The 26491-nt window shown below is 56.7% G+C and overlaps 1 protein-coding gene across 7 annotated transcripts in view; it reads right to left on the minus strand.

Annotated features, from left to right (window-relative positions):
• NRXN2 (neurexin 2) overlaps positions 1-13761 on the minus strand; it is a 100197-nt gene extending 86436 nt beyond the window's left edge. For all 7 annotated transcript variants that reach the window (XM_059929785.1, XM_059929788.1, XM_059929789.1 and 4 more), the window contains exons 1-2: positions 13038-13761; positions 2030-2047 (exon numbers count right to left, since the gene is read on the minus strand). In XM_059929785.1, coding sequence (XP_059785768.1) covers positions 2030-2047; positions 13038-13761 — 742 coding nt within the window. The remainder of the gene's footprint in view (positions 1-2029; positions 2048-13037) is intronic.
• Positions 13762-26491: the final 12730 nt, after the last annotated feature.

Consider the following 26491-nt stretch of genomic DNA (forward strand, 5'->3'; position numbering starts at 1 on the left):
TGCATCACATCCCTGGGTGTATACACACACACACACACACACACACACAGCCTCAGACACACACCCCTGCACAGCCACTGACCTGCAAGCACACGCAGGGCCACATCCAGACCAGCAGGCCACCATGGCGCCCCCAAGAGATGGCTAAGTGGTCTCATTCCCCACTTGTCCCTAAAGCCCAGCTTCCCGTCTTGTCCCTCTATTCTACTATTCTACTTGTTTGGAGAAGAACTGTTTCCTTTTTCCTCCCCTTCAGCTCCAGGCCACTGTTCCTCCCCACAGCAGCCCTCCGGTTTCTTCTCTTGGGCTGGCCTTTTCCCCCTCCCCATTTCTCCCCTTTCTGCCCCTCTCTCCACTGTGTCCTTCCTCTTCCCGCCTCTACTTACCCCCTCTTCTTCCTCTTGTCTGTCTGCCCCCTGCTCCCTACCCCCCGAGCCCCTTTCCTCCACCCTTTTCCCCTCTCTTTCTCCTCCATCTCTCCCTTTGTTCCGGAGGAGACATGACATCAAGAGCAAGTAAAAGTCACATCAGCACTAAATCTTATCTCCAGCCCTCAGAAGGCTGCGTCCACACAGACACGCAGACTCTCTCTCGCACACACACAGAGGTAAACACTGACACACGGAGACGCAGACACGGACAGGACAGATGCAGACACAGATGCAGACGCTCCTACAGAGGCACACGGAGATGTGGGCCACGCCACAGAAGACACGACGCTGGAGGGGCACACACCTCTACACACACTCAGACACATGTACACAGGCATACGTGTACAGACGTGCACAAAGACACCCAGACACAACAGAGCAGCAGAGCTGCGTGAACACGTGTGCACACAGATTCACACGCACGCACACGGGTGCCTGCCCAGAGGGATCAGGAGACCTGAGGGCACCCAAGGAGAAGGGACATGAGAGAGAGAGACAAGCCAAACCATGGACACCACCAGGGAAAGTGGATTCCAGCCCCTTCTTTCCTTCCCCGGACTCCTGCATCCAGGGCAGGGCCAGGCCCGGGGAGCTCCCAGCCTGGGGCTGCACACATGCTTCCCACACCCGCTACTCCAAGAAGAAAGTGTGGGGCAGGTTTGGTGACTGGGGTCCTATCTCCCTCCCAGCCCGCTGCATGCCCTCCCTGTGCGGGCCACATGAGCTCCCCTGCAGCACAGCTGTCCAGCCTGGACCATTCAACCCAGTCTTCCCTCCCTGACGTGGTCCACCTCGCAGAAGGAAAAGAAACAGGGAAAAGCATGGTGAGAGAAGGTTCAGACGGGAACACAGAGAGAGCCTGGGGAAGGACAGAAACAAAGAGAGAGGTCCAGGGACAGAACCCTGGAGAACAAGAGAGGCAAAGACAAAAACAAGAAAGAGAGAGAAGGCAAACGAAGCAGAAGACAGGGAAAGAATGGACAGAGACCGCGCAGCGAGGCACGTTCCCCACCCTTCCCCGGGCCTGGGCTGAAGGAAGAAGCAGACCATCCCTACCTACCGAGGCCAGCCCGTGGGGCAGGGGACAGGGGACTACAATTGTGTCAAACAGGAGAAGCTGCTACCCAGCCCACATCCCCTGACCCGGGGACCCGACCCCCTCCCCATGCCTGCGCTCTTCAGACCCCGGAGCGGATTCTACCCAAGCACCACCCCCAGCCACACCCCAACCCCTGGCAGCGTGGCCTTTCTAAGCTTCCTCAGCTGGGCTGGGCAAAAACCCATCTCCTCAATCATTTCTGGACACTTCTGAATGCTCCAGCCCCCTCCCTCCAGCTCCACCCCCAGTCTGGTCTCCTCCCAGGAAAGAAGAAAGGCCGGTGGGCAGACGTGCTGAAGACAGACAATGGAGGGACCGCCTCTACCAGGCAGTTCTCCCCAGCAAACCAGAAAGAGGGACCAGGTGAGAGGCGGGCCGAGGCAGCCAAGAGGACACCCAGACATCCTTCCCCGGGGACGCCACACGTGGGCAGGGGAGGGAACCACCAGGCCCCCCGGCGATTGATCTGCCACCCTAGCGACCGAGAGGTATCACTCACCTTCCATGGGGTGCTCCTCTGCAGGCCGGCGAGGTTCAGGAAGGGGGATGCAGAAAGAGAGAAAAAAAGGAGGACGGTTAGCGAGGGTACCAAGGACAGGGCTCCAAGGGGAGTGATGGAAGGTGGGTCCAAGTTCCCCTAGCCCGCCCAGGCCCGGACACAGGTCACCCAACCAGGAAGGCCCTGCGGGGATGAGACAGAGCCTCACACACAGGGTCACACAGTCCAAGGGGACATGAGCCTCGAGTTACACTTCAGGAAACTGAGGCCCAGGACAGGGAGGTAATCGCTCAAGGTCACATGGGAAATCAGAGGCAGAGCCAGGAACAGCAGTCAGGCGTCCAGACTCCCCCAGCGCGCTCCCCCCACCCCCGCACTCCATCGCGTCTCAGAGACAGATGGGGACACGCTCATGCCGGGCTCACCCTCAGTGACACACTGACACACATAGGCACTTGATGATGCAGAGACATGCATAATCTCTCACACGACTCACACCTGAAGCCTGTGCACACTCAGGCCCAAGCACTCCCCACCGCCACCCTGTCGGGGGAGAAAAGTCAGCGTACTCAGAAAACACAGTTTCTGCCTGCAAGTGCCGTGTGACTCCCACCCCAGTCGCCCAGCCTCTCTGAGCCCCCAGTACCTCCTCTGCAAAAATGAGACGGGTGGGCTAGAGCTCCTCTGAGGGCCCTTCTGGCTCTGGTTCTGTGATTCTGGGGTAAATGCCTTCTCAACAGCTGGGTGTGGCAAAGGGCCCCCAGGCCGGACGGGCCACTTCAGGGGGCCAGACCGGGCCCATCCCTCTGTCGTGCCACAGCCTTTGGGCAGTCAGCCCTCACCTCTCAGGGGCCTGCCTGGGCCTGTCCCTGGGGCTCACCAAAGAGATCAAGAAAGAAGGAAGGGAGGGAGGAGAGAGGCAGTTCCTTCAGCTAAGCTCAAGCAGGCTGGGCTCCGGCCTGCTCTATAAGAGGGCCAAGAAGCCCCCTCTGCAAACATTTCTGACCTGCCCGCTTACGGGGAGCCTTTAGAGGAGGCAACAGGGGGAAAAGGAAGAGCACAACCTACAAACAAACAGACCCATTGGGCAAACACACACGCACGCAATCACACGTATGTGGACCCAGGATACACATGTGTACACGCAAACAGCTGTTCAGGACACACTCACGCCCGTGTGCACACGCTATCTCCTACCTCCAGCCTCACTTTGTGTTCTCTTCTCATCCGCTCTTAGGGGGTTAGCTAAACTCCAGAAACACACACTGTCATTTGTCACACCTTATAGCACGCCCACAATACACACACACAGGCTGAATGCAGAATCAATACGCGTGCTGTGACCTAATACATCATATGAGATGCACACGCCACGCCACCCCACACGCCCTCCAGTGGCTAGAGACACACACCCCAGGAGGAGCACAGCCCCCTTTTGCTATCTATCGATCTATTAGTCTCCTGTTTTCTAAACCTACACACACAAGCCTTTACATATCCACGTGTGTTACAAACACACTTCTATACAACACAGAGCTTCTTTTACCTGACAGCTGCATCCCCCAAAAGCCGTGTATACACTGATTCCCTTAAATAAACTGAATCACGTGACATTTATGGTGGGGAGGGGAGCTGGCTAGGAAGGGACCCTCGGGAAAACCCCTGGACTCTCGAGAGCAGCCCTGTGTCTGGATCTCTGTCGCAGTGTGCTGGGGCCCTGGTCGGTCAGCACACGCATGTCTCCAGCTCCTGCACAAACAAGGAGGCACATCACCCGACACGGCGGGGATTTCAAACCCTATTCCCACCTGCCACAAATGTGGGCCGTGCTATGCTCAGGAAGGTCAGACGACCAAGTACAGCCTGCTGCCTGCATGAGTCTCCCCTCTCCTGGTTTCGCAGAGGGGCCCCTGGGGACTCACTGGCCTCTCTTTCTCAGCTGCCCTTCGCTTTCTGCTGATTCACCTGTGCCCCTCACCTGCCATCACGGGCCCCTCCAGGCTCAGCCCCAGGCCCTCCACGCTCCTCTCTCTTCTCCCGCCCTCCTCCATGAGAGTGCACTTTCGTGGCTAAGGGACCCCCAAACCTGTATCTTCATCCGTGGCCTCTTCCCTGGGGGCCAGTCCTGCACCCCCAGCCATGCGCTCTGCGATCACTCAGCTCCTGACACCCAGACTACCACTAAAGCCGCGTTTGACATCTCCACCCGCTGCAACAAAGCTCCCGTTTCCCTGCCTTCAGCAAAGGCACCGCTTTCCACCAGAGCTTCTTGAACACCCAGCATGTGCCCCACACTCTGCCAGGCTCCAGGGAGGCCCAGAGTTAGCCACGTGCCAGACACCATGCAGACCCTCAATGTGCGTTATCCGCATCAGCTTCCCAGCAACCCCCACAAGCTGGGTGTGTTACCTACCTCCTTTGCAAAGAAAAGGACACTTGCCCCGGAGCACACAATCACCTCTGCCTTTGTCCACTGCGCTCCTAGGTCATCAGAGCCCCCATGCTCACCCCTGACCCCCGGTTTCCTTCATTAGCCTCCTGCTGTTTGGTCCCCCCGCCCATGCCCAGCCTCGCTCTTGGGCACATGTACCAGATACACCTGACTAAGTACAGCCATGATCAACACACATGCACAAGCACACACACACAGTCAGAACTTTTCAGTAGCTTGGGTACAAACCTCTCTTCTGTGCTCCCGATCTGCCTTCAGAGAAGCTTGACCTGAGTGTCTCATGGGCTGAATGTCCTCACGTCCAAGATGGACCTCAAAACCCTCACCCCTGCAAGCCCGTTCCTCCTGCCTGCACTCCCGGATCAGGTCAGACACCCAGAAATCAGCCTTGCTCTTTTCTTTTTCACACCAATCACCAGGTCCTATCAGTTCCAACCTGTAAAACTCTAAAAGCTCGACTCGACTCCTAGAAACACTTTTCATCCCTCCCTCACCATCAGCACAGCCCCAAGGCCAGACCCTCATCAGATCCTCGCCTCAGAACACTGATAAGCCTCTTAAAGGACCGCCCCCTCCAGCCAGTCTTTTTATCCCAGAAGTCACAGTCCAAGCACCGCCAAAGTGGTCCAACTGAGTCACGACCCTGCTTAGAACTCTTCAAGGCTTCCCAGGGCCCACAGGATCAAGTCCAATCTTCCCAGGAAAGTCCATTTGGGTTTGACCATGCCTCCCTCCAACCTCCTTTCCTGCGACAGTCCAGGCTTCAGCCACACCCAATTCCTCCCCCTTTCCCTACTATGCCACGTCTCTGCACATACTATTCCCTCGGCTTGAAACACCCTTCCCCATGCTCATTCCTCTCACCCTCAGCTGCCTGAGAAAGTCAACTCCTGCTTTCAGACCAAGTCAGTATACGTCGGTCTGTGTTCTGAACTGACCTCCTAGCCATCCTTCTTTTGTGCCAGTTCTCGATATGTAGCTCGGGTTGTTATTTCACTTATCGCATCTCTATTGCGATTGTGTTTCCACGTCTGCTTCCTGGCTGGACTGTGAGAGCTCCAAGAGGAAGGACAACGTCTCATTCATCTCTCTATATCCAGCTGCTTACACAGTTCCTGGCTCAGAAAAAGGCAGGCCTGTGTTTGTTGAATGAATAAAAAATAAGAAGTGAACACTTCTCACTTACCCAGCACTTCAAATGTGCCTGGCTCTTTCCATGCCTCGTTTCCCTGCTACCTCATCAACAGATACTACTATTACTCCCTTGTAAAGATGGGGAAATCAAGGCTCAGAAAGTGGAAGAAACTTACCCAAGGTCACACTGGTGGTGAGAGACAGAGTCAAAATCTGAACCAAATCTGTCTGGCTTTAAAAGTTTCGATGGGCTGCATTCTTGGCCTGAAGTTCAGAACTTCTAGAAGCTGGCTTTAATCTACAGTTCTGATTTTATTTCCCATAAAGCACAACCATCTTGGTCTGATACACTCGACTCACACCCTCTGGACTCCTCATTTAGACCATTTTCCTGGCGGGGAAACCCTGGTCTTTCTTTTACCTCCACAAATCTCACTCAGTCATCCTTCAAGATCTAGCCAAGTCCCACCTCCTCCTTGAAGCCTTCTCTGACCACAAGGGTTAATAATCATAGTAGCATTTATTGATCACTTAAGAATAGTGCCTGGCACATTGTAAAGGATTTCCATGTATTAACTCATTTAGTCCTACAACAACACATGACCCCCATTTTACAGAGTAGGACATTGAAGAACAATGCAATTCAGCAAACTGTCCAAGTTCTCAGAGCTAGCAAGTAGCAAAGCCGGGATTAAACCCGTCAGCCCATGCTCGTAACCATTCTGCCACAGGAGGCTTTCCTCGGGAGCATCTGTCTCATCTCTGGGATCTTACAGCAGTCGCTCTCTGCACAGCTCTCTCTCGAGCTGTCCATCCCATTCTGCCTAGAGCCGTTTCCAACAGCAGAAACTGTCAGGACCACAGGTATTAGATGTTAGAGCTGACAGAGTGATTCCACATAGGTGACTTCATTTACTCAACTTTCATACACACAGGTCTTGAGTGCCTCCCCAGAGGGCATAAATGGCATTGTCTTGGCTAACATGAACTGGGGATCCCAGCAGATTCATCATCAAGGACAGGGATGAAGACCAGAACCAAAGAAAAGAAACAGTTCTGAGCAGCCAAAACCGACATGGTAACAGTTATGCATTAAAAACTGTTATTTTCTCATAGGAGAGCCTCTCAGACCCAACCCAGAATCCACTCCCTCTTAGCGACATACAATTCTAACATGCTGGGAATGCTGATGTCCAAGTTCACAGAGAGAGAGAGAGAGGGATATGGATTGTTACCTGACAACTCCTCCTCAGGGCAGAGGTGGAAAAACTAGAAAAAGCTAACATAAGAACTCAAAAGTCAGGCATCATTTCAGGCAGGGACAAACCTCAACAAAGGAACCACTGTGTGACAGTCCGGTGCAATACCTGAGGGGAATAACGACATCCTGAGTCATCCGGAAAAGGTTAAATCACATTCCAAATATGCTTAGGGAGGCAGAGAGGTGTGCAACATATTTTTAAAAGATTTCCATCTGAAATGTTCTAAATGCTAGTGAGCTGTGTATTTTAATGGGATAATGCCCCACTTTCCAGGGTGAGTTCCTCCCCGCGGGCTCCGGAAGCCTGCGAGTTTCCTGATCGATTTCCACTGCCCTCTCTCACTGCTGGGACGACAAATACGGGAACACCCTCAACACATAGTGGCTGAAAGGAGAAGCTGTGGCCCAAGGAATCTGGGGTGGTTGCTGGTTTCTAATGAAACACTGCCCCTAGGCACCTCCAGTAAGCCAAATGCAGGTCATCCACGGACACAGCTGACTGATTGACTCTCCTTTTCGGAGGCAGTGTGGAGAAGGTGGGGGGACCCGGAGTCAGCTCGGTTCAGATCCCAGCTCTTACATCTCACGGGGTGGTCATGCCTTCAAGGCACCCAGCAAATGCCCACTCACTGTGAGGCCCCGCTCTCTCCTCCCTTGACTGTGTGATCCGATTTACTTTTTGTTCTAACTGCTCCTTCCCTGAGTCTGTAGCCACTCCTCTCCCTCCTCCTCCCAAATGAGCCCCCCTGAAGTCTCTTCACCTTCTCCTTGGCCACTTCATCTGATCCCAAAGCTTCAAATACTCTCTCTCCACACACGTGGCTCCCAGGTCTCTACCTGCAGCCCCACCTTCAACTCAAAGCTCTGGTCTCACACTTCCAACTGTCTGGACGCCTCTGTCCGGGAACACCAAGACAGGTGCATGATCTGTGGCTCAAACCTGCTCCCTGTCCCAACTTCTCCCTCCCCTCAACTCCCACCGCCATCCTTCCGAGCAAGCAAACCTGAAACCTCATCACCTCTGCCCCTCCACGTGGGAAAGGCAGAGTCCTACAGCTTCAGTGTCAGCAGCAGCTCTCAGCCACTGTTGCTGCTACTGCCACCACTGCCGCCACCACCCTTCCTTGCCAGTCCCCAAGACAGCCGAGGGTCAGGGCCCCAATGTCCCTTTCCTGAACCATCTCCCACTGACCCCTCCACCGCAGGACTCTGCCCTCCATATTCCATTCTACCCTTCACTCCCAGCTTCCAAAACACAGTTCTTCTTATTCACGTGCCTGCTCAAAATTCTTTTGTGGCTCCATTTACCAATACTCTATACACAGCATCCAATAAATGTTAGGTGAATGATTTAAGTCAAAATTCCAAGACCTGGGGAATTCCCTGGTGGTCCACTGGTTATAACTCAGTGCTTTCACTGCCAGGGGCCCAGGTTCGATCCCTGGTTGAGGAACTAAGATCCCACAAGCCTCACGGCACGCCCCCAAAAAAGAAAAACTCCAAGACCTGGCCTCATCCTGCTTCTCCTGCTATAGATTCCACTGTTTTCCCTGTACTCCTTGGTGCCCCTCTAAGGACATGATGTACATTTCCCTCTTCCACACCTTTGTCCTCACTAGTTCCATTGCTTAGCGTGACCTCCCCACACCAGGTTTACTGATCAACATTCAAGGCCAATCTTAAATAGTATGCCTTTTATTATTAATCCCCCGACTTGTAAATTCACCCCTTCTTCAAAACCCCAAGAGCACTCTGCTTATAATAACAACTACCATTTACACCACTAATTATGTACTAGACACTCATTTCATTCCCAAAACAAACCTGTGAGATAAGCATGCTTATCCCCATTTTACAGGTCAGGAAAAAGTAGTCTGAAGGTTAGTACTCATCTGACTCACAGGCCGAGTGAGTAGAGAAATCAGATTTAAACCCAGATCTGAGCCTCAGAAGACTATGCTTTAATCACTAAGCTACACTGCCCCACTGCATCTCTTTGCATCTTACTGCATACGCCATGCTGTTCTTTTGTTATTATTTATTGAGCACTTTCTATGTGCCGGCACTATTCTAAGCACTTTATATGAATTAGCCAATTTAATTTCCATAACAACTCTGTAACGTAGGTACTATTACTGTCCTCATTTTACAGATAAGGAAACCAGGGCAGAGAGAGCTTAAGTCCAACGTCACTGCCCAGACAGCCAGACTACAGCATCTGTGCTCTTAACCACACCCTGGACTGCTTTTTTATCTGCTTCCCCAATTAAGCAGGCAACTCCCTGAGCAGTGTCTTCTTCATGTCTGACTCACCTTCAGCCCCCAACACAAGGCTTATCACCACGGAGGACTTGACAACAATCTGTTGAATTAAATTGCCAACACACCTACAAAATACGAGACCCATGCGTCTATCTCCCTGCCAACACAGGCATTACCACTGGTTTCATTTCTCCCCCAAGCAAGGTACGCACCTGACATTCCATCGTATACATCTACATCCCCACTCCACTCGAGGTATCCCACACACACCTGCACACTCTTCTTCCTTGATCACTTTTCATCCCTTTCTCCCCACACATGAGTGACACGAGGCGGAGTTCACATGTAAACCAATGCAAAATCCCAGTCTACTTGATCCCCACTTTGGCAGACAGTCAGCAGCAGTACACATACTCAGTGACTCATGCTTAGCTCTGTCTTCAATCACCTGTGGCCAGAGCCCCAGAGAAAAGAAACAGATTTCCTAGCATGGAGGTTCTCTGTCAGCGGGTAGGCCCAGACCCCGGAAGGCATCGGCAGGGCAGGGGGCGGGGGTGGGGGTGGGGTGGGGGGGCGTGGTCCAAAGGATCCACAAATCCATATGCACACCAAATATCTGAAGGCAGATTGGCATGTCTTACATATAAAGCTAAAACTATTTTTCCTAATGTATATTTGATTAACCACAATGGCAAATATAACATCAAAGCCATCTAAAAGCTTTCCTGAATGCACAGTAGCCTTGAGTCATATGTTTTCACAATAAACAGATATAAAAATAACTACTATTTGGAAGGGGTACTGTGAATTACTGAGTTTCAAAAATGTCCTCAATCTCAGAAAAAGTTGCGAACCACTCAAAACAGATAATAATGAAGTAAATGTAACTTCCAGGGAAGCTTGAAGACTCTGGCCCTCATCTGGAGCCAGACCTGTTCCCCTTAAAAATCTTCCATCCCTAACCCCAACACCCAAGGGTGGAAGCTCATTCCTGTCCTCCCTGGCTGGATGGGAATGTACTAGAAGAAGTGTAATGAGCACAGGATTTTACAAAAGCTGCCCAGGAAATAAGGAACAAATATAAGGGGAGGGAATGAGGTCATGGGTGGGGAGGACAATCAGTAGAGTTGTCACTGTGCCTGTCATCGCCAGATGTAATCAGTGTTTATCAGTGTTTATAACCACCATGGCCACCTACAACATATATCTGAAAATACACACATACATCGTTTCATATACACATACAGCCTTACCCCAAGCCTTTATTCTATCAGATACTTGTTAATATCTCTTCAGTCATTCCACAGATCTTTATCAAACACTCACAAAGTGCCAGGTACTACATTAGGTGCAGGGAACTCAGAGATGAATATCCCTCCCTTTTTATCATAGACAAAGCACAACTCCCTCCACAGATGTCACACACACACACACACACACACACACACACACACACACACAGTGGGTCAGATACGCAACTGCCTCTCACAGTTCCAACACAGCTGCCACAAACATTCAACTGATACACATCCAGCACATACATATACACATGATACAACCATCCCTGTCACACACAGGGACCCAAACACATCTCAGACACACAACCACACGATGCGCCTTCAGAAGCGCACATCTTGTATGGCTTACTGGGAGCCTCTGGCCGATTAATCCTTTCAGGGAATTAATACAAAGGCTCTGGTTGACCAGGGGGCCTCTGGCTGCATTTTTCATACACCCAGGCCAATTCTGCCACAGTGAGACCATGGACCAGCAGCCTCTCTGTAGCTCACATTTACCTTCCATCAACTTAGAAGGGTGGTTCATCCTATTTTCTTAGGGAGGCTTGGAGGGGAGAAGTCATAGGGACCAGAGAATCAAGTTAAAGGTCATAAAAGATTCCTCATGAAGTCCAGGTGTCTTACTGAGGTCTCACATGAAAACGCACGCACGTGGATACCTACACGAGCACCCGCACCCTTACACTTGTGTACTACTCACTCTACTAGGCACAGGACTTCTATTTGCAAACACTACTTTTCAAACAGACCGTTCACACGTAACATACACGCTGCCAGACTCACGCACCACTGTATGCAAGCAAACACGCACAGACACACAATTTCACAGTTTCGGGAGCACCTGCACTCCTTGGAGAAAAGGTAAGAAGGTGTCAGATTAACTTAATACACATAGTTCCTGAAGATACATCACCCAACCTTGTACAAACAACTCCCAAGAGCCATCCAAAACCTTCCTTATATATTCCTCTACCACAACTGCAGATACATAATCAAAATACAGACTTCCCAAGCCCAGAGCCACACCTGCAGATGTGGCTCCTCCCATGGCTGTAGGCAGGTCCCAGCCAGTAGGACACCAGCCCCAAAGCAGTCCCAGGGCCGTGCTGGTCTGTGGCACACACACTCCTCAAAGACCCTACCTCTTGAGGGCAGACACACACGCAACTGCTAAGTACTCCAGCTTCTAGAGGTGCTAGGGGAAAGGAACGCTCATCTGTCTGCACACATCTGCTAGAAAACGGCGGCCACAGACCAGGAGATGCACGTGCCCCGTCCCCAAACTGATGGGGAACCTCTCCCCGACTCCCCAGCCAGACCAAAGTAAACCAGGGGCCTCGAAAGCCCTCCTTCCCCCACCCCCTCTAAAACCACAGCCCACCCCAGGCCTGGCGCCACCCTCGACCTTGTCCCCTCATTTCGCCCACTGCAGCCTCTTGCAGCCCGGGAGCCTGCGGAACCTCTCCCTCCCTTAACCTCCTTTTCAAGTCCCAATTCCACATCCAATTCCATATTCCAGAGTCCTCACCATGCCTCTCCAGCCCTCCAGCCACCCTTCCAAACCCCACGCTCGCGAGGGCTCCAGTGTTTAAAACAGAGGCCTCCACTTCCAGTTTCTCACCCGGGAGAGACGACCAGCCATTTTTTTTGCCCGTCAACAAAACCAGCAACTCTAGTCACGAGCCTGAGAGGCCTCAGCCACCCTGTCGCTCGGGCTTCCTTCACTCTCAAAACACTCGGTTCCCGCCCTCCTGGCGCGTGCAGTCACCCTGGCGAACCCCACTCGCCCTCATCTGCCCTCGCACGCGCCGCCCTGCCCTTCTCGCCGCGCCCACCGCCCTCCGTCCAGGGCCCTCATCCTCTGGTCCAATCCCGGCCTCTCAGACAGTACTTCCCGCCCACGCGCTGACCCTCAGACCGCGGCCCCGCCCCCCTGGGCCGACCACGCCCCCGCCTCCTGGGCCCCGCCCGTACCGACCCCACCCACGGCCCTGGCAGGCCCCGCCCCCCCCCCCCCCCCGTGCTGACCCTCTCCTTCACAGCCCTACACAGCCCCCAGCGGTACAAGCCCCACACACCGTCCTCAGGACTCCTTCACAGGACTCCCACCGTCCCCGCCCACAAGGCCCCACCCACTGCATCACATAGGCCCCGCCCACACAGATCACTTCCACCAGCCCTCACGGGCGCCTCGCAGTCAGTCACCCACCCGCTCCAGACGCCCTCAAGGGCCGGCCCTCATCCTCTCGCTAGTTGGACCTGACTACACAGTCCTACCCACAGGTCGCCACAGGACCTTCACTAGAGGACAGGGAGAGGGGCACTGGATGGGCTCACGAGGCCGCGCCCACACTGGCCACGCCCACACGGGACCCGCAGGCCGCCCACGCCCACGCCAAACCTCAGCACCCCGCTGCTCCTGCAGTTCACTGGCTGACCGTGCGCGCCCTCTCTTTGGGACAGGCGTCCTCACACGCCCCTCCCAACTCGCGTGCTGGTACACACTCTCACTCGCCCCGCAGGCGCCCCTACAGGCCCAGACAACTCTCCCGCCCCTCACTCCGCGCCCAGGCGCCCAGCGGCGGCTCCCCCCAGGCTCACCTTCGCTGCAGAACTTGCCGCCGAAGCCCGTGTGGCTGCAGTCGCAGCCCACCTCGCCGGGAGCCAGCATGGTGCAGAGGCCGCCGTTGGCACAGGGGTTGCGCGCTGGCGCGCACAGCGGGTCGGCTGCGGCGCCGCGCAGGCCCTGGCTGCCCAGCAGCGCGGGGGGCCGCTCGCCCAGCTTCAGGTTGGCCAGGAGGCCGCTGAAGGGCGGCTCGTACTTGACGGTGCTGAGCGTGAGCGCCGAGAGTCGCACGTCGGGTGGGATGCCTCCCACGAACAGGTCGCTGGCCACCTGCATCTCGCGCCGCTTCGAGCGCACCTCGGCGGCGCGGGCCTCGCCGTCCACCGACAGGGCCGTGCGGCGCGCGTCGCGGGTCAGCAGCACCATGTGCCAGCGGTCGTCGGCCACCAGCGTGTCCAGCTGCAGCGTGGCGGGCTCGGCGCACGAGAGCGTGAAGCGCAACCGCAGGCGCCCTTCCACCAGCAGCAGCTCCAGGAAGTCGCAGTCGCCGCCGTCGTCCAGGTAGAGCAGCAGCGCGCGAGTAGCGTTGGTGCGCACGCTGAAGCTGAGCTCGCCGCTGCTCGCCGCTCCGGCCCAGCGCGCGTAGCGCGCCCACTGCCCGGGGCCGCCGCCGAACTCCAGGCCGCCCGCACCCGCCGCCAGCGTCAGCAACAGCAGCAGCGGCAGCGACGGCGGCCGCCACGGGTTCCCGGGCGCCATGCCTCCGGCGGCCCCGGCCCCGCCCGGCCCCCGGCCCCGCTCAGGCTTCAGAGTCGCCGGCGCATGGGGCGGGGAGGGGGCCGGGCGCCCCCCGCGCCGAGCGGGGCTCCCTCGCCGGCTCACAGTGCCATGGGCCCGGCCGCAGGGCGAGGCAAGCAGAGGCCCAGGTGCCGGCTTCCACGGACGGAGGCGGAGGCGGAGGCGCCCCTCCCCCGCTGCGGGCTCCGACGGAAGATGGGAGAGGGATGCCTGCGGGGAAACGGAAAGGAAAGGGTTAATGAGGGGCTCGGAGGAGGGGAGGTGTCGGTGTCTGGCTCCCCCCTCACACCAGCAAGAGCTCAACTGTTTCCCTTTAGGACTGGAGGAGCCGCCCTGACCTGGAGAGGGTCTCAAAACAAGAGACACCACCATGACAGAAGTACTGGGGGCCCAACCCTGGGGGGGGCGGGAGATGACACTCGCTAGGGGCATTATTGGTTTAAGATGTAGACAGGTAGGGAAGTAACACCTTCGAGTCCAGTAGGAGCCCAACCCAGATGCCCTCACCCCCGCCTCCCATCAGGACCAGGGCCAGCTCCTGTGGGTGAGGCCTAAAGACTCCTTCAGCTGGTGACCACAGCCCCTTCGTCTTTGAGACACCCAACCTCTGTGCGTGGCTCCCACCACCAGCCACGGCTCTCTCTCATCAGTTCCTGATGCTGGATAATGAAGTCGCTAAATAATTCATTAGGATTAATTAAATGCCAATTTGTCAATGGTATCACTGGGTAACCTGGCTGGAAGGGGGCAAGGGAGAGAAACCAGCCAGGACCCAGGCATCCAGACCCCAAGCCCTCTCCATCCATGCAAAGAGACAGGCATCTGATTCGGTGTCTCCACTTCCCCCAAAACCACACTCACCCCTTCCTGGGCCCCAACCCCCTGTTCACCAGCCCAGGTCCTTCCTGTGAACCTAAATGTCTGTCACCCTCAACCTCCAGCTCCCAGTCTTCAGCCTGAGACCTGAGCCGATACCTGGGTTCTCTTCACCCCTCAGTTCCACCCTCCTCCTCATACAGGGCTGGGGGAGCCACCAGGAGGCAGGCAGCCTCATTTGCATAAAATTGCCTTTCTGAAATGATTACCCTTGTAACGGGCTGTCAGAGAGCAATTTATACCCCACGCCAGGGAGGGGAATTTGCATCTCGTTAAACTCTGAGTCGTAATTATTTATATCCAACAACCCTCCTGAATATTGCATTGATTTTATTTTGGGGAGGGAGGAAGGGAAAGAGGTGGGGAGAAGCCTGAGAGAGAAGCAGAGAAGGACCATAGTTTAGGAAGAGACAGGGAAAGATTGAAGGGGAGCGCGGAGAGGAAGAAGAGAAATCGCATGAAAAGGAAGAGTAATGGAGGAGAAAGGTGGCCTGATGGGGAGAAAAGGAATGAGAAGATAGAGAAAATTAAATTCCAAATTCCAACAGCATTTGTCAAGGCCCTGGACGCTGAGCATTTTTACAAATGTCATTTTACTTAATCAGTCTGGGATGTCCCATTATTCCCATTAACCACTGGGGAAGCCCACATAGAGAAGTCTAGGGACTTGCCCAAGGTCACACAGCCAGTCAGCAGGGAACTGGGACTTAGATCCATGTAGGTCTGACTCCAGCATCTCCACGAAAGAAACAAAGGGCAGGGCAGCCACAGCTGTGGTTCAGAGAGGTGTGAACCAAAAGAAGAGAAGAGGGGTGACTTGGAGAGAGAGAAGGTTGGATGGGTGTGGTTCCTCCCTACATGGGAGGAAGCTGGGGTATGAAGGGGGAGAGAGAAACCCAGGGACCCCCTAAAAGGCCAGAGTGAGGGGTGTGAGCAGAGAGTCACGGGAGGGCAGGATGGTTGGAGTGATATGTATGCAGAAAGAAGATGGGGCAGAGAAGGCCTCAGGAGGCTGGCAACAGAGAGAGTGTGGGGAGCCATCTCCAAGAGACCCTCCAAATCCAGCTCTCAGGTCCTTCCATCTCGCTCCTTCTGACTGCTGCCCCCCCAGTCCTACAGGCTCCAAGAGGGTCTCAAGTGTCCTGCCCCAGCGCCCCTCCAAGGGCTGCCCCAGGGAGGGAGGTGTTCCAGGCAAACAGCCCCTTCTCTCTCCAAACACTATCGCAGTTATATATAGCTTTGCCACTGCCTCTCCTCACTGGGTAATAGAGATAATTAACATGCGCGGGCTAATTAGCCAATCAAATTAAATGCAGCACCTGCTCCCAGCCTGATTGACGCCCTTACCCCCACACGCATGCACCCTCACCCCAGCCCAGGGCAGGGGAGAGGGTCCCTCAGGCTTGGGGGAGGGAAAGGCCAAACTCCCCCTCTTCCCAGAAGGAGCAGCCAGAGACCCCCAGCAGAGGCACGGCTCCGGAGGCCGGAGAATTGCATCCTCCCTCCCTCCCCGACCCAGGGTCTCAGTCTCAGTCTGGCCTTGCCTCTGAGCAAGGCCCCCACCCCCTCCTCCAGACACTATTTTGGGGAGGGAATTAATTAGCTATCGATTTCTGCTGGCAGAGGGAATAGGATTTCGTGCTGCTGTCCGCTCACTCCTCAGCTCAGGAAAGGGAGGGGATTAGTTCCCCGGCCCCACCCCCATCCCAGTCCGTCTGTCATAGTCACAGCCCCCACCCTCTAGAGGGTGGCACAGGGGTTCCTACTGGCAAAGCCCGGGGTCAGGGTCTCCCTCATTCAGGAAGTTGGCAGAGGACAGAAAGAGTGAAGGATGGTGAGGCGGCCTCCAGAGGCTGGGAGGCAGATGCCTAGGTCCTAAAAGCCGGAAGGAATGTTACCTGGCTGGGGGATGGGAGCGGCAGTGGCAAAGTGGGTAAGAGTCCAGGAGGGGATGACTCTATCGGTCTTTGTGTGCCCAGATGTGGAGGAAGAGTGTGGCAAGGGAGGGGGTGCTGTGCGCAGGCACGTGCCTGCGAGCGCCTGCCGGGGTAGAGGCTGGGCTTCTGCAGTGCCTCCGGGAGGGGCCGGGGCAGGGTCTGGGCCTGCCCCCCCTCAAAGCTCATTACTCATTCTCCCCACAGCCCGCAGCTCTGCAGCACAGGCCTGCCTAGCTCAGCGCCAGGGGCACAGGGGCTGCAGAGCTGGCCAGGAGGTAGCCCCGGCCCTCCCTGCGTCCTCTCTCCAGGGACCCAGGGAGCAATGAGGCAGCTTCAGGCTTGTGAGGCAGAGATAGCCCCAAGAGGGGCATGAGCTAAGCGGACACCTGGGTCCTTTCCACCCCACGCCACCCTACAGTTCCCAGGAAACCTGCTGCTCTTCGCCATTCCTGTCCCCTCCCTTCGGACTCCCTGCCTCCCCAGGACCAAGCTTCTGCTGAGCCAGCCTTCAACCCACCCTTCCTCCCAGGACGCAGGGGCTTCCTGCTAACCTAGGATGCTCCATCCTTCCTCAACTCCTGGTACGCAGCTCTCTGGCCTCAGGTCTCCTCCCCGTGGGCCAGGGCCATGGCCTTGCACAATTACATCAAGTAAACAGTGTCCCTGGAGTTGCACATGGCTCCTCCCCGGGGCTCATGCAGTACAGTGGGAGCCCCCCTGCACCCACAGTGTCCAGGTGCTGCTCCCCAAGATTGATTCTTCTCCAGTGCCTTCTGCCAGTGCGGGGACATTGCCAGAGCAGCCGCGGGATATCCTGCCTGCTGACTGATGTCCGTGCAGTGCACACTGCCAGCCACTGCTGGCCCAGGGCCACTGCTCCGCTGGGGAACAGACCTCTTCCTTGTAACTGGGGACTCTGCACCCAGTCAGCTCCCTAGCACCCCCTACCCACAGGTGGACTCAGCAGCCTTGAGCCAGCGGTGATGGGAGCTGGAGGGGGTGGGGGTGGGGTGACTCAGCTGCGCTCAGGACCTCAGCCCACACTCTTCCCCCACAGAATCCTGTCCCACAGATTCTTTCTGGGTCCTCCTAGGCTGACAGCCTCCTTCCCATCTTCCCATGGCCAGGCCAGTGCCAGTGTGGCATCTGGGCTGCAACGTTGGGGCTTCCCACTGTGCATCGGGTGGCAGGCGGGACCACCACATGCACTGTCTTACATATCCTCCAGTTCTAGGAGGTAGTTTTGTCACCCCGGGCTTACAAACAGGGACTCTGAGCTTCAAATGATGGATTCATTTGCCCAAGTGCAGGTGAGGGGCCGGCTGGCTCCAGCACCTATGGCCTTCCTTCTACCCTGCACTGTGCACGGGCCACAGAGCCCACCCTTCTCCGACCCAACCTTCACGGGGGCCACTGCCCTCTTCAGACAATCCAGACTCTGAGTCCGCCCCGGGGGCTGAAAGACACAGACCTCAGAGCTCATGGAGTTTACCCCTCTCGTCTTCTCTGAGGGGGAAACGGAGTCCCAGAGAGGGGCAGTGACTGACCCAGGGCCACAGAGAAGAGCAAGACTAAAATCAAGGTCGCTGGCCTCCCATTCTAGATGCTTCCCCTGTACCCACTGTTCCACTCCTGGGCCTTTTAGCCTGACCAAAGGCCTAGCCCCCATATCACCAGCACAGACTCAGTGAATGGATGTGAATTCCAGGGTGAGATCATCTGTACCCATTCCAGCAGAACCCCTGGTCAGGGGTCTTCTCCCAGCATTCACTCAGCCCCTTCTCTGGCCACATCTACACCACACACACACACACACACACACACACTTCCAGCCATGGGAACACCAGCCTCCCTCTGGCTCTCCTCACGCCAGCTCCCTCCCTCGCCAGCTGGGAGTGTGACAGCAGGGGCCTCCCCCAGACATCAGGGAGGAAGAGCTGGGTTTACACACATTCTGGTGGCCCCAGAAGGCAGCCCGTGGACAGGTGGGAGAGTACGTGTTATGGGGAGGGAGATTTTGGCTCGAGCTAAAGAGAAACTTGCTGGCAATCCAAAACAGCCAACAGTGGAGTAGGCTGCCTCCGGGGGGGTGGGGGGGGGTGGGGGGGTGAGTTCCCCGTCTGTGGAGGTGTGTGAGCTGAGAAAGGATGACTACTGCTCAGAGGTGCTCAGGAGGGGGGCTCTTGAATCATAGGGGAGGGGGCATCGAAGTGCTTGAGCTCTGAGGGCCCTTTCAGTTGCAGAAGGTGTTTTTTGGAGGGTCCTGTTTCCTCCCTAAAACCTCAGGCAGGATTGGTGGGCTGCGAATAGGTCCCACCCCCTCTTCCTGCTCCCTCCTTCCAGCCCTGATGACCTAGAAGTGACAAGGGAAGACCTTGGGCAAGTCCAAGTCCAGCCACATCTCGGCAGGGGGCAAAAGCAAAAGTGAGATACTGCAGTGATTAGAGGCACTGACTCAGGGGCCTGGGTTCATTCCAGCTCTACCCCTTTCTAGCTGTGTGACCTCAGACAAGTTGCTTGGCTTCTCTGGGCCTCAGTTTCCTTACGTGTAAAATAGAGATATTAGTAGTGCTGTCAAAATTAAGAGTTAATATATGTAAAGCATTTGAAACAGTGCCTAGCAGAGACTAAAGTGGAAAAGTATGTATTGTATTAATAATCACTTTTAAAACTCCTCATCTCATCATTTTACAGTTTGCAGAACTCTATGTGTCTCTTGTTTCCTTTGATTCTCACCAAGGCCAGATGAGAGAAGTAATGCAGGCCTTATAACTGCCCCCTTTTGCAGATGGGGAAACTGACACTCACAGAAGAGAAGGGGCCTCTGAGTGCCCATTTCTATGGGACAGGATTCTGTGGGGGAAGAAAGAGTTGAGATCCTGAGAGCAGCTGAGTCACTCCCACCCCGACCCCCTCCAGCTCCCATCACCGCTGGCTCAAGGCTGCAGAGTTCACCTGTGGGTAGGGGGTGCTAGGGAGCTGACTGGGTGCAGAGTCCCCAAGGTCACACAGCTTGTCAGTGGCAGAGCTGGGACTCAGATTTTGCCCGCTGAGCCTTCCTCCACTCTGCTGAGCACCTCCTCCTACCTAGGAAGGTGGGAAAGGGATGAATGGGTCTGGAGACTAGTGGAGGTCCCACAGCAGCACGGCTGGGAGTGGGCAGGTGTGTGCGAGGGTCCCCCTGAGCAGGTGTTCGTGAGGGGGGCTGAGCACAAGAGCGGCAGCTCAAGATGTGCATGACAAGGCTGTTGCCAGGTGTGGGGGGCTGAGGAGACGGGTGGGCTGGGGACCGAGGTGCAAATGAATGACTCGGCAGAGTGGGGGCCGGAGCACAGGTGCCTAGGAGCTTGGGGGTAGTCAGTGAAAGGAGTGAGCTCACCCCTGTGCCCACCCTGTGCTATGCACAGCTGAGGGATGATGCCGCAGGTGGGTACACCCCAGCGATGCAGAGGGGATAGATGGTTTCCAGGGGTAGACTTGTGAGTAAGCAGGAGGTGCCTGGGAATTTTCCTAAAGGTACCCCTGACAGGTGTGTGCACGCGTGTCGTGATGATGCTGGAAATAGCTGCCATTTACCGGGGTCATGACAAATACATGACAAAGTTCACAGAGTGCTTAGCACAGAGCCAGGCTCACAGTAGGTACAGAGTACAGGCAGACCTTGGAGATACCGCAGGTTCAATTCCAGACGACCACAATAATGCGAATATTGCAATAAAGGAAGTCACACGAATTTTTTGTTTCCCAGTTACACTATACCATGGTCTATTATACTGTAGTCATGTGTGCAATAGCATCGTGTCTAAAAAGCAATGTACATACCTTAATTTTAAATTACTTTATTGCTAAATTACGCTAACCATCATCTGACAGCGCAGTGTTACCACAAACCTTCAATTTGCAGAAAATCACAATATCTGTGAAGCACAATAAAACAAAGTATGCCTGTATATACAGTTGTTACTATTATTATTGTCAGCATAATCATCTGGCCTACTCCTCAGAAGAACCCCATGAGGTAGGTATGGGAACCCCCATTTTACAGATGAGGAAACTGAGGCTCACAGAGGGGCAGAGCTGAGCCCAGGCGGCCTCACTCTCACCCCACTCCACCGTGGCGGCAGCAGAGACAGCTTTGTAAGGATCAAGGACCGGCAAGGTGTCATGCAGATGCCAGATTATTTGTTGAATGAGTCCCTGAGAGCCATAGCCCTGCCGGTGTGGACGGGGCCAGGCCGGGAGCGCCCCAGCAGATGGAGGAGCAGGGTGGGTGGCGTGGGCTCGCACTGTGGGTCGGGGTATCCCCATGAGGGCTGGGAATAAATGGACAGCATGGCTCTGGCACCAGGCAGGGTGTGAGTGTGAGGATTAGTGCTGGGGGGTGCAGCGCCTAGAAATGGGAAGGTTCTGAGGATGGCAGGTGTGGCTGAGTGCTGGGCCGGACCCAGAGGGGCTGTGGTCGTGCACACCCAAGCCTGGGGCAAACAGCTTAGGACCAGGAAGAGAACGTGGTGCTTAATGATGGGGGTGGGGTGCGGCTAGGAGGAGAGGGTGTGTCCCAGGGAGTGAAGGTATGTTGCGAGAATACAGATGTGCCTGAGATGTCTGTGTGAATCCGGGGAGGTGAATGGTTGCATGGGGGGCTGTGTGCACCTGAGGGTGAGGGCTGACAGTGCAGTGTTGGGGCTCTGGGGGCAGGTAGGGGCCATGAGCGTGTCACGTACAGGAGAGCAGGGCGCCTGGGGGAGGTCTCTGAGGCAGGCAGTAAGGTGGCTGTCTCTCTGGGCGGGGAGTGTAGGCGGTGTGCAGCCGGGAGGTGTATTGTGTACGCAGGTGTGTGTGCCTGTGTAGGTGTGTGTCTGGGTGGGTGCCACCGAGCATATGTATCAGTGTCAGGTTGTCTGTGTCACTGGCAAGGGCGGGCGGGAGGGAGCAGCTGGACCTGGATAGAGAATGAGGACCTGGGAGGGGAAAGAGGTCCCCAACAGTCCCTCTGGAACCCAGCCCCCTCCTCTCAGGAACCCATAGTGTGGATTCAGCCCAGGCTGAGAAGCCAGCAGAGGCCCCGGCTCCTGGAGAGAACTGCCCAGCCATCCTCTGATGGCTGGCCTCTGCCTGTCGGTCAGTCCCGCCCACCCTGTGGGTATGAGGACAGGACGGATCTGAGAACACCTCCTGTAGCAGGAATGAAGGAAGCCCCGAGCCTGACCCTTCTCCCCTGCCCCTAGAAAGATCCAGCCGAGCCTCAGATGCCAGCATCCCTGGAGGCAGAAGGAGTCAGGGACCTGAGTGGCCAAAGCACCCACAAAACAGAGGGCTTTACGGTTAACAGATCAGCCGACCTCCCTCCTCTCTTTCTTCCTCTGTCTTCCTTCTCTCTGTCTACTTCTCTGGCGAAAGATAGAGAATGCAAAGCCCTGAAGTCTACCCTGCCCCAAAAGGAATACCCAGACACTGGGAAGGTAGACGAGAGGGAGGGGCAGGAATGAACGGGAGGTCCTCGCCCACCTGACCCCACCCCCAACACATAAAAAACCAGAAGTGTATGGAAGCCCCAAGGCAGTCAAGAGGACTGGAGACCCAAGACCCACACCCTAAGATTGATTTCATCACTCCAGGTCTGGACAGCTTCCCCCTTCACCTCCAGGCACCAAGAAAGAGCCCCCTCCCAGCCCTTGCTGGCTCAATGAGGCACCGAATGCCTTCACCCAGGACTCAGGTGGGGGCTGAGAGTAAAGAAGACAACAGCCGCCCACAGCCAATTTTTTCCTCCAAGGACCCATCAAGGCTTCAAGGGCTCATACCCCAGCCCAGAGGACCCAGGGCAGATGGCTCCTTCAGCTGGGGAGGAGGCTGGGACATGAGGAATGCTCCCCTCCTCTTTGGGGGCAGGGGAGCGAGCCCAGGGCCCTGCAGCTTCCTCTCCCTGCAGCACTCTCTGACCATAACCCTGTCACCGCCCCCAGCACGTTCCCACCCCAGCACAGCCCCCTCCTACTGATTTCCCAGTCTCCCTCTCTCATCACCTCCAACCTTCCCCCGCAAGCTTCTGCTCCTCTCCCTCGGGCCCCCCATCTTTCCCGGCTCTCCACCAGCACATGCCCATCTCTGCCTCTAGCACCTTGGCTCCTTCCCCTCTGCTCCCTCCCAATAACCTCCTCTCCCCTTGGCTCCCATCCCCCAGTAAAGCCTGGTCCTCCGTGGTGCCCCCCAGTATGGAGCCCTTGGCCTGGCCCTGCTCCCTGCCTTTCCGCTTCTCTCCTTTCCCCTCTCCAGCCCCCTCTCCTTTTCCGAGGAAGGCCAGTTCCTCGCTGGTTTCTCCCCTGCAGACCCTTCAGAGCACATCAGCTCCTCATCCCCTCTGGACGAGCACTGCTTCCAGCCCTCGGGGCTAGCATAGGCTGGGGACCCCCTTCAGAGCCTCCCTCACAAGCCTTCCGGATGCCCCTCCTTCTCGCCCCATTCCTTCCCCTCAACGACCATCCCTCCCACCCCCCTCCATTCACCCCAGCTCAGGGCCAGTGCCCCTTCCACAGGGAGCCTCCGACCCCCAACCCCCCAAGCCGTTTAGCCGCCTCGCTGTCACCCAGCCAGCCCTCTCAGCGCGGCAGCGCCCCCGCCCCCCAATCCGCCCTTCTTGCCTCCCCCGCCCCTCCAATCGTTCCCCTCCCCCGATCGGCTCTCGCCCCCCCACCGTCCGTCTCCGCCGCAGCAACCCCCCCGTACCTGGTTCTGGGGGCGCCAGGAGCAGGAGGGTGGGTGTCAGAACCCCAGGGCCGCCCCGTCTCCGGCGGGTGGCAGAACCAGGGCCAGTGGTGTCTGCCGCCTCGCGCCTCTCTTCGCTCCCCGCCGCGTCCCCGCCCGCCTGCCGGTCCGCCCGCCCCGCCGCGGTGCCGCTCGGAGAAGGATGCTCCGCGAGTCAGGGCGGCTGCTCCCGCCGCCGCATCCCTGCAACACCGACTGACGGCAGCATCAGCACCAGTTTCCGCCCCCCAGACGCGAGCATTGGATCACGCTGCGCTAACGGACGAGCTGCGCAGCCAATGCGAAGGCGCAGAAGCCGCCAGTCCCGCTGCTCCACAGGCCCACCCCCCGCGAGGGACCCCGGCGTCCCAGCCTCCCGGCATCCGAGTTCTTCCCCGCTTCTCGAGGTCCTTAACCCTGGCGCCTGGGCCCCCAACCAGGCAGACCCCCAACCCAACCCCGGTGACTTTTCCGGAAACCCAGGCGCCCTAGCTTCTCGCCCTGGGATCCCGCATCCCCCGGCCCGCGGGCCCAGGTGGCAGCGCCCAGGGCTGGGGCGAGCCGAAGGGGAGGCTGTGGGCCCAGACTTGGGGCCCCGAAGGAGCAGGACCTGTGCGGGGCCCGGGCCGCAGCGCCCTCTCCTGGCAACGCCCTGGAGCGGGCCCGGGCTGCCCGGAGCCTAGGGACGTGGGCTGCTGGAGGCCCTTTCCAGCCCTTGCCTGGCTTCCGCCTCCCACTGCCCAAGGGCCCCCTGGCTGCCCCTAGAACTGAGGAGGGGTCTTTCCTGGGAAAAGGACAGAGGCGCGGTGGGGGAGGGAAAGGCAGAGATGGGGGCGGGGTAGACCTAGGGGCTTGGGGTTTCCCAGCCCTGCCTCATGGGAATCCCAGAGTTTGAAGCCTGATTTCCAGTCCTGCCTGGAACTCTGGACTGGGATAGGAGTAGGTTGTGGGGCAGGGGCGTGGATGTACACTGCCCGGACCACAGAAGGGAAGCTGGCAGCAGCTCCTTTCAACCAGAATTTTCGGAGTGAATGTGGTGCTGGGGTGAAGGTCTTCCCTGTGAGGGCGTCTGCATCACTATGCATCGGTATGAGTTTGGAAAGAAAGGGACCACCTTCACTCACTCATCCAACCCAAGGTGGACCTGGCACCTAGCGTGTGTATCACAAAGTTGGACACTGGGCTTCTGAATGAGGGAGGCAGTGTGTGTGTGTGTGTGTGTGTGTGTGTGTGTGTGTGTGTGAAAGACCATTCTGCCAGCTCACTCCAGGACCCTGATTTCTGTTGCAGGGTCCGTGATCTGCACAGCCAGTGGTAGTTGGCGCTTCCTTAGCCAGAGGCAACATGCAAGAACACTAGCATTCGACCACTAATGCATGCATGCGCACTCGTGGGTGTACTCACAGCCATGTGCACACAGGCGTTCCCAAGGGGATACACAGGGACACCTGCAGAAATGCCCCCCCCATGGTACAACACCCACAAGAAGCATATACTTGCTCAAGAACATACACAAACTTGTGCACACAGGTGCCTGAGGCAGATGCATGCCTCAGGGGGAACAGGTGTACACAGAGGACGAGGTCATCCTGCCCCCCGAGGCACTTAGCACAGAGTGGTCAATTACTGAGTAGATGGGTGGGGACACCCCCCCCACCAGAGAGCTCCCTCCCGGCCTGTGAGGGGATGAGAGGGGGACCCAGGCTGTAGGACCCTAGAGGTTGGGAAGAGAGATCCCTGAGCCAGGTTCTAGACTTGGGGGGCCTACTCTGACGGAGAGACCCTCAGGATGGCCCCACCAAGGCCACTAGAGGAGCCAGAGAATGGGAACTGCTGAGTCAGGGCCTGTGAATGTGAAATTGCCTCGCTGACCCCAGAGCCCACTGCCCTACCCATCCCCCACTGCTCCTCTCCCTGCAGGCTACACACACACACACACACACAACACACACACACACAACACACACACACACACACGCACACACACACAGAGACGTGTCCAGCCAGGCAACAGGGCATAGATGGGTACACAGACAGGCACAGTGACTCACAGAGACTTTCTCTCAGACCCTTATAGATGGGTGTGGGAAGGGGTGGGCGGAGGGCAGGGGCAGGGAGAGATTCAAGAGTGAGCACTTGTCTCTGGTCCCCACCCCCAGCTCCCTGGGCCACCTTTGCCCATCAAGGGCAGGAAAGGTCACCTGGCAGCTGCTGCACCTCCCTGCCCCTCCCCCAGCTACAGTGATGTCTCCCCCCACCCAGGTCCAGGCTTCGGAGTACCGGATGTAGGTGGGACCCACCACTTCAAGACACCACCCCAACAGGCACCCACCCAACGTGGCCCTTCTCCCATGCGCGGTCCAGTGAGGACACACGGTGGAGGAGAAATGCAGCAAATACAGTATGCGTGCCTGTGCACACACATGCACACACGCACACAATGTGAAGCTCATCTGCCAAATTCACACAGGCAACCATGAAAAGGCAGTCACACGTCACAATCCCCAGGGGGAGCAGACCTGGGCACACATTTGCAAACACACACACTGGGAAGAGGCCAGGCTGGGGCTGGGGGGTGGCAGGGAGGGGAGCCGACCAGGCTGCAGGGATGGAGGCAGCGCAGGGAGCGAGCTGCTCTTCACAGCACAATCGCCGTCTGTTGTTATAGCAACTCAGCCCCCAAATCGTGAAACGGATATTACAGCCTCCAGAGGAGGAAGGGAGGGAGGGGGCTGAGGATGGAAGGAGGGGCAGTGCGGGGGACCCAACGGGGGACAGGGCTGGGGGTGCCCAACAGGTGGCAGAGCTGCAGCTGAGAAGTCACAGGGTGGGAGGAGGAGGTACCCCAGATGAGGAGTAGGCCAGGGGGAGTGGGGTCTCAAAGGGAAAGATGGGCATGGGGTCAAGGAACTTTGAGGGAGGGGGCCAAGGCCATTGCCAAGTCCTCAGATATTGTGCTTTGAAGGTAGGAGTTGGGGTGCTCAGGCCTCTACTCCCAGAACAACCTGCAGTTGCTGTAGGACATGCTTCAGCATGGGACAGGGGGGCTGGGGAGGTAGCTCCCATTCTCGGACTGCTGTCTAGAGCCTCCTGACCCCAGGGGCAGCCTGGCTCAGCTTCAGAACCTTTCGAAG

This window comes from Balaenoptera ricei, chromosome 8 (genome assembly GCF_028023285.1).
Source record: "Balaenoptera ricei isolate mBalRic1 chromosome 8, mBalRic1.hap2, whole genome shotgun sequence".
Lineage (NCBI taxonomy): Eukaryota > Metazoa > Chordata > Mammalia > Artiodactyla > Balaenopteridae > Balaenoptera > Balaenoptera ricei.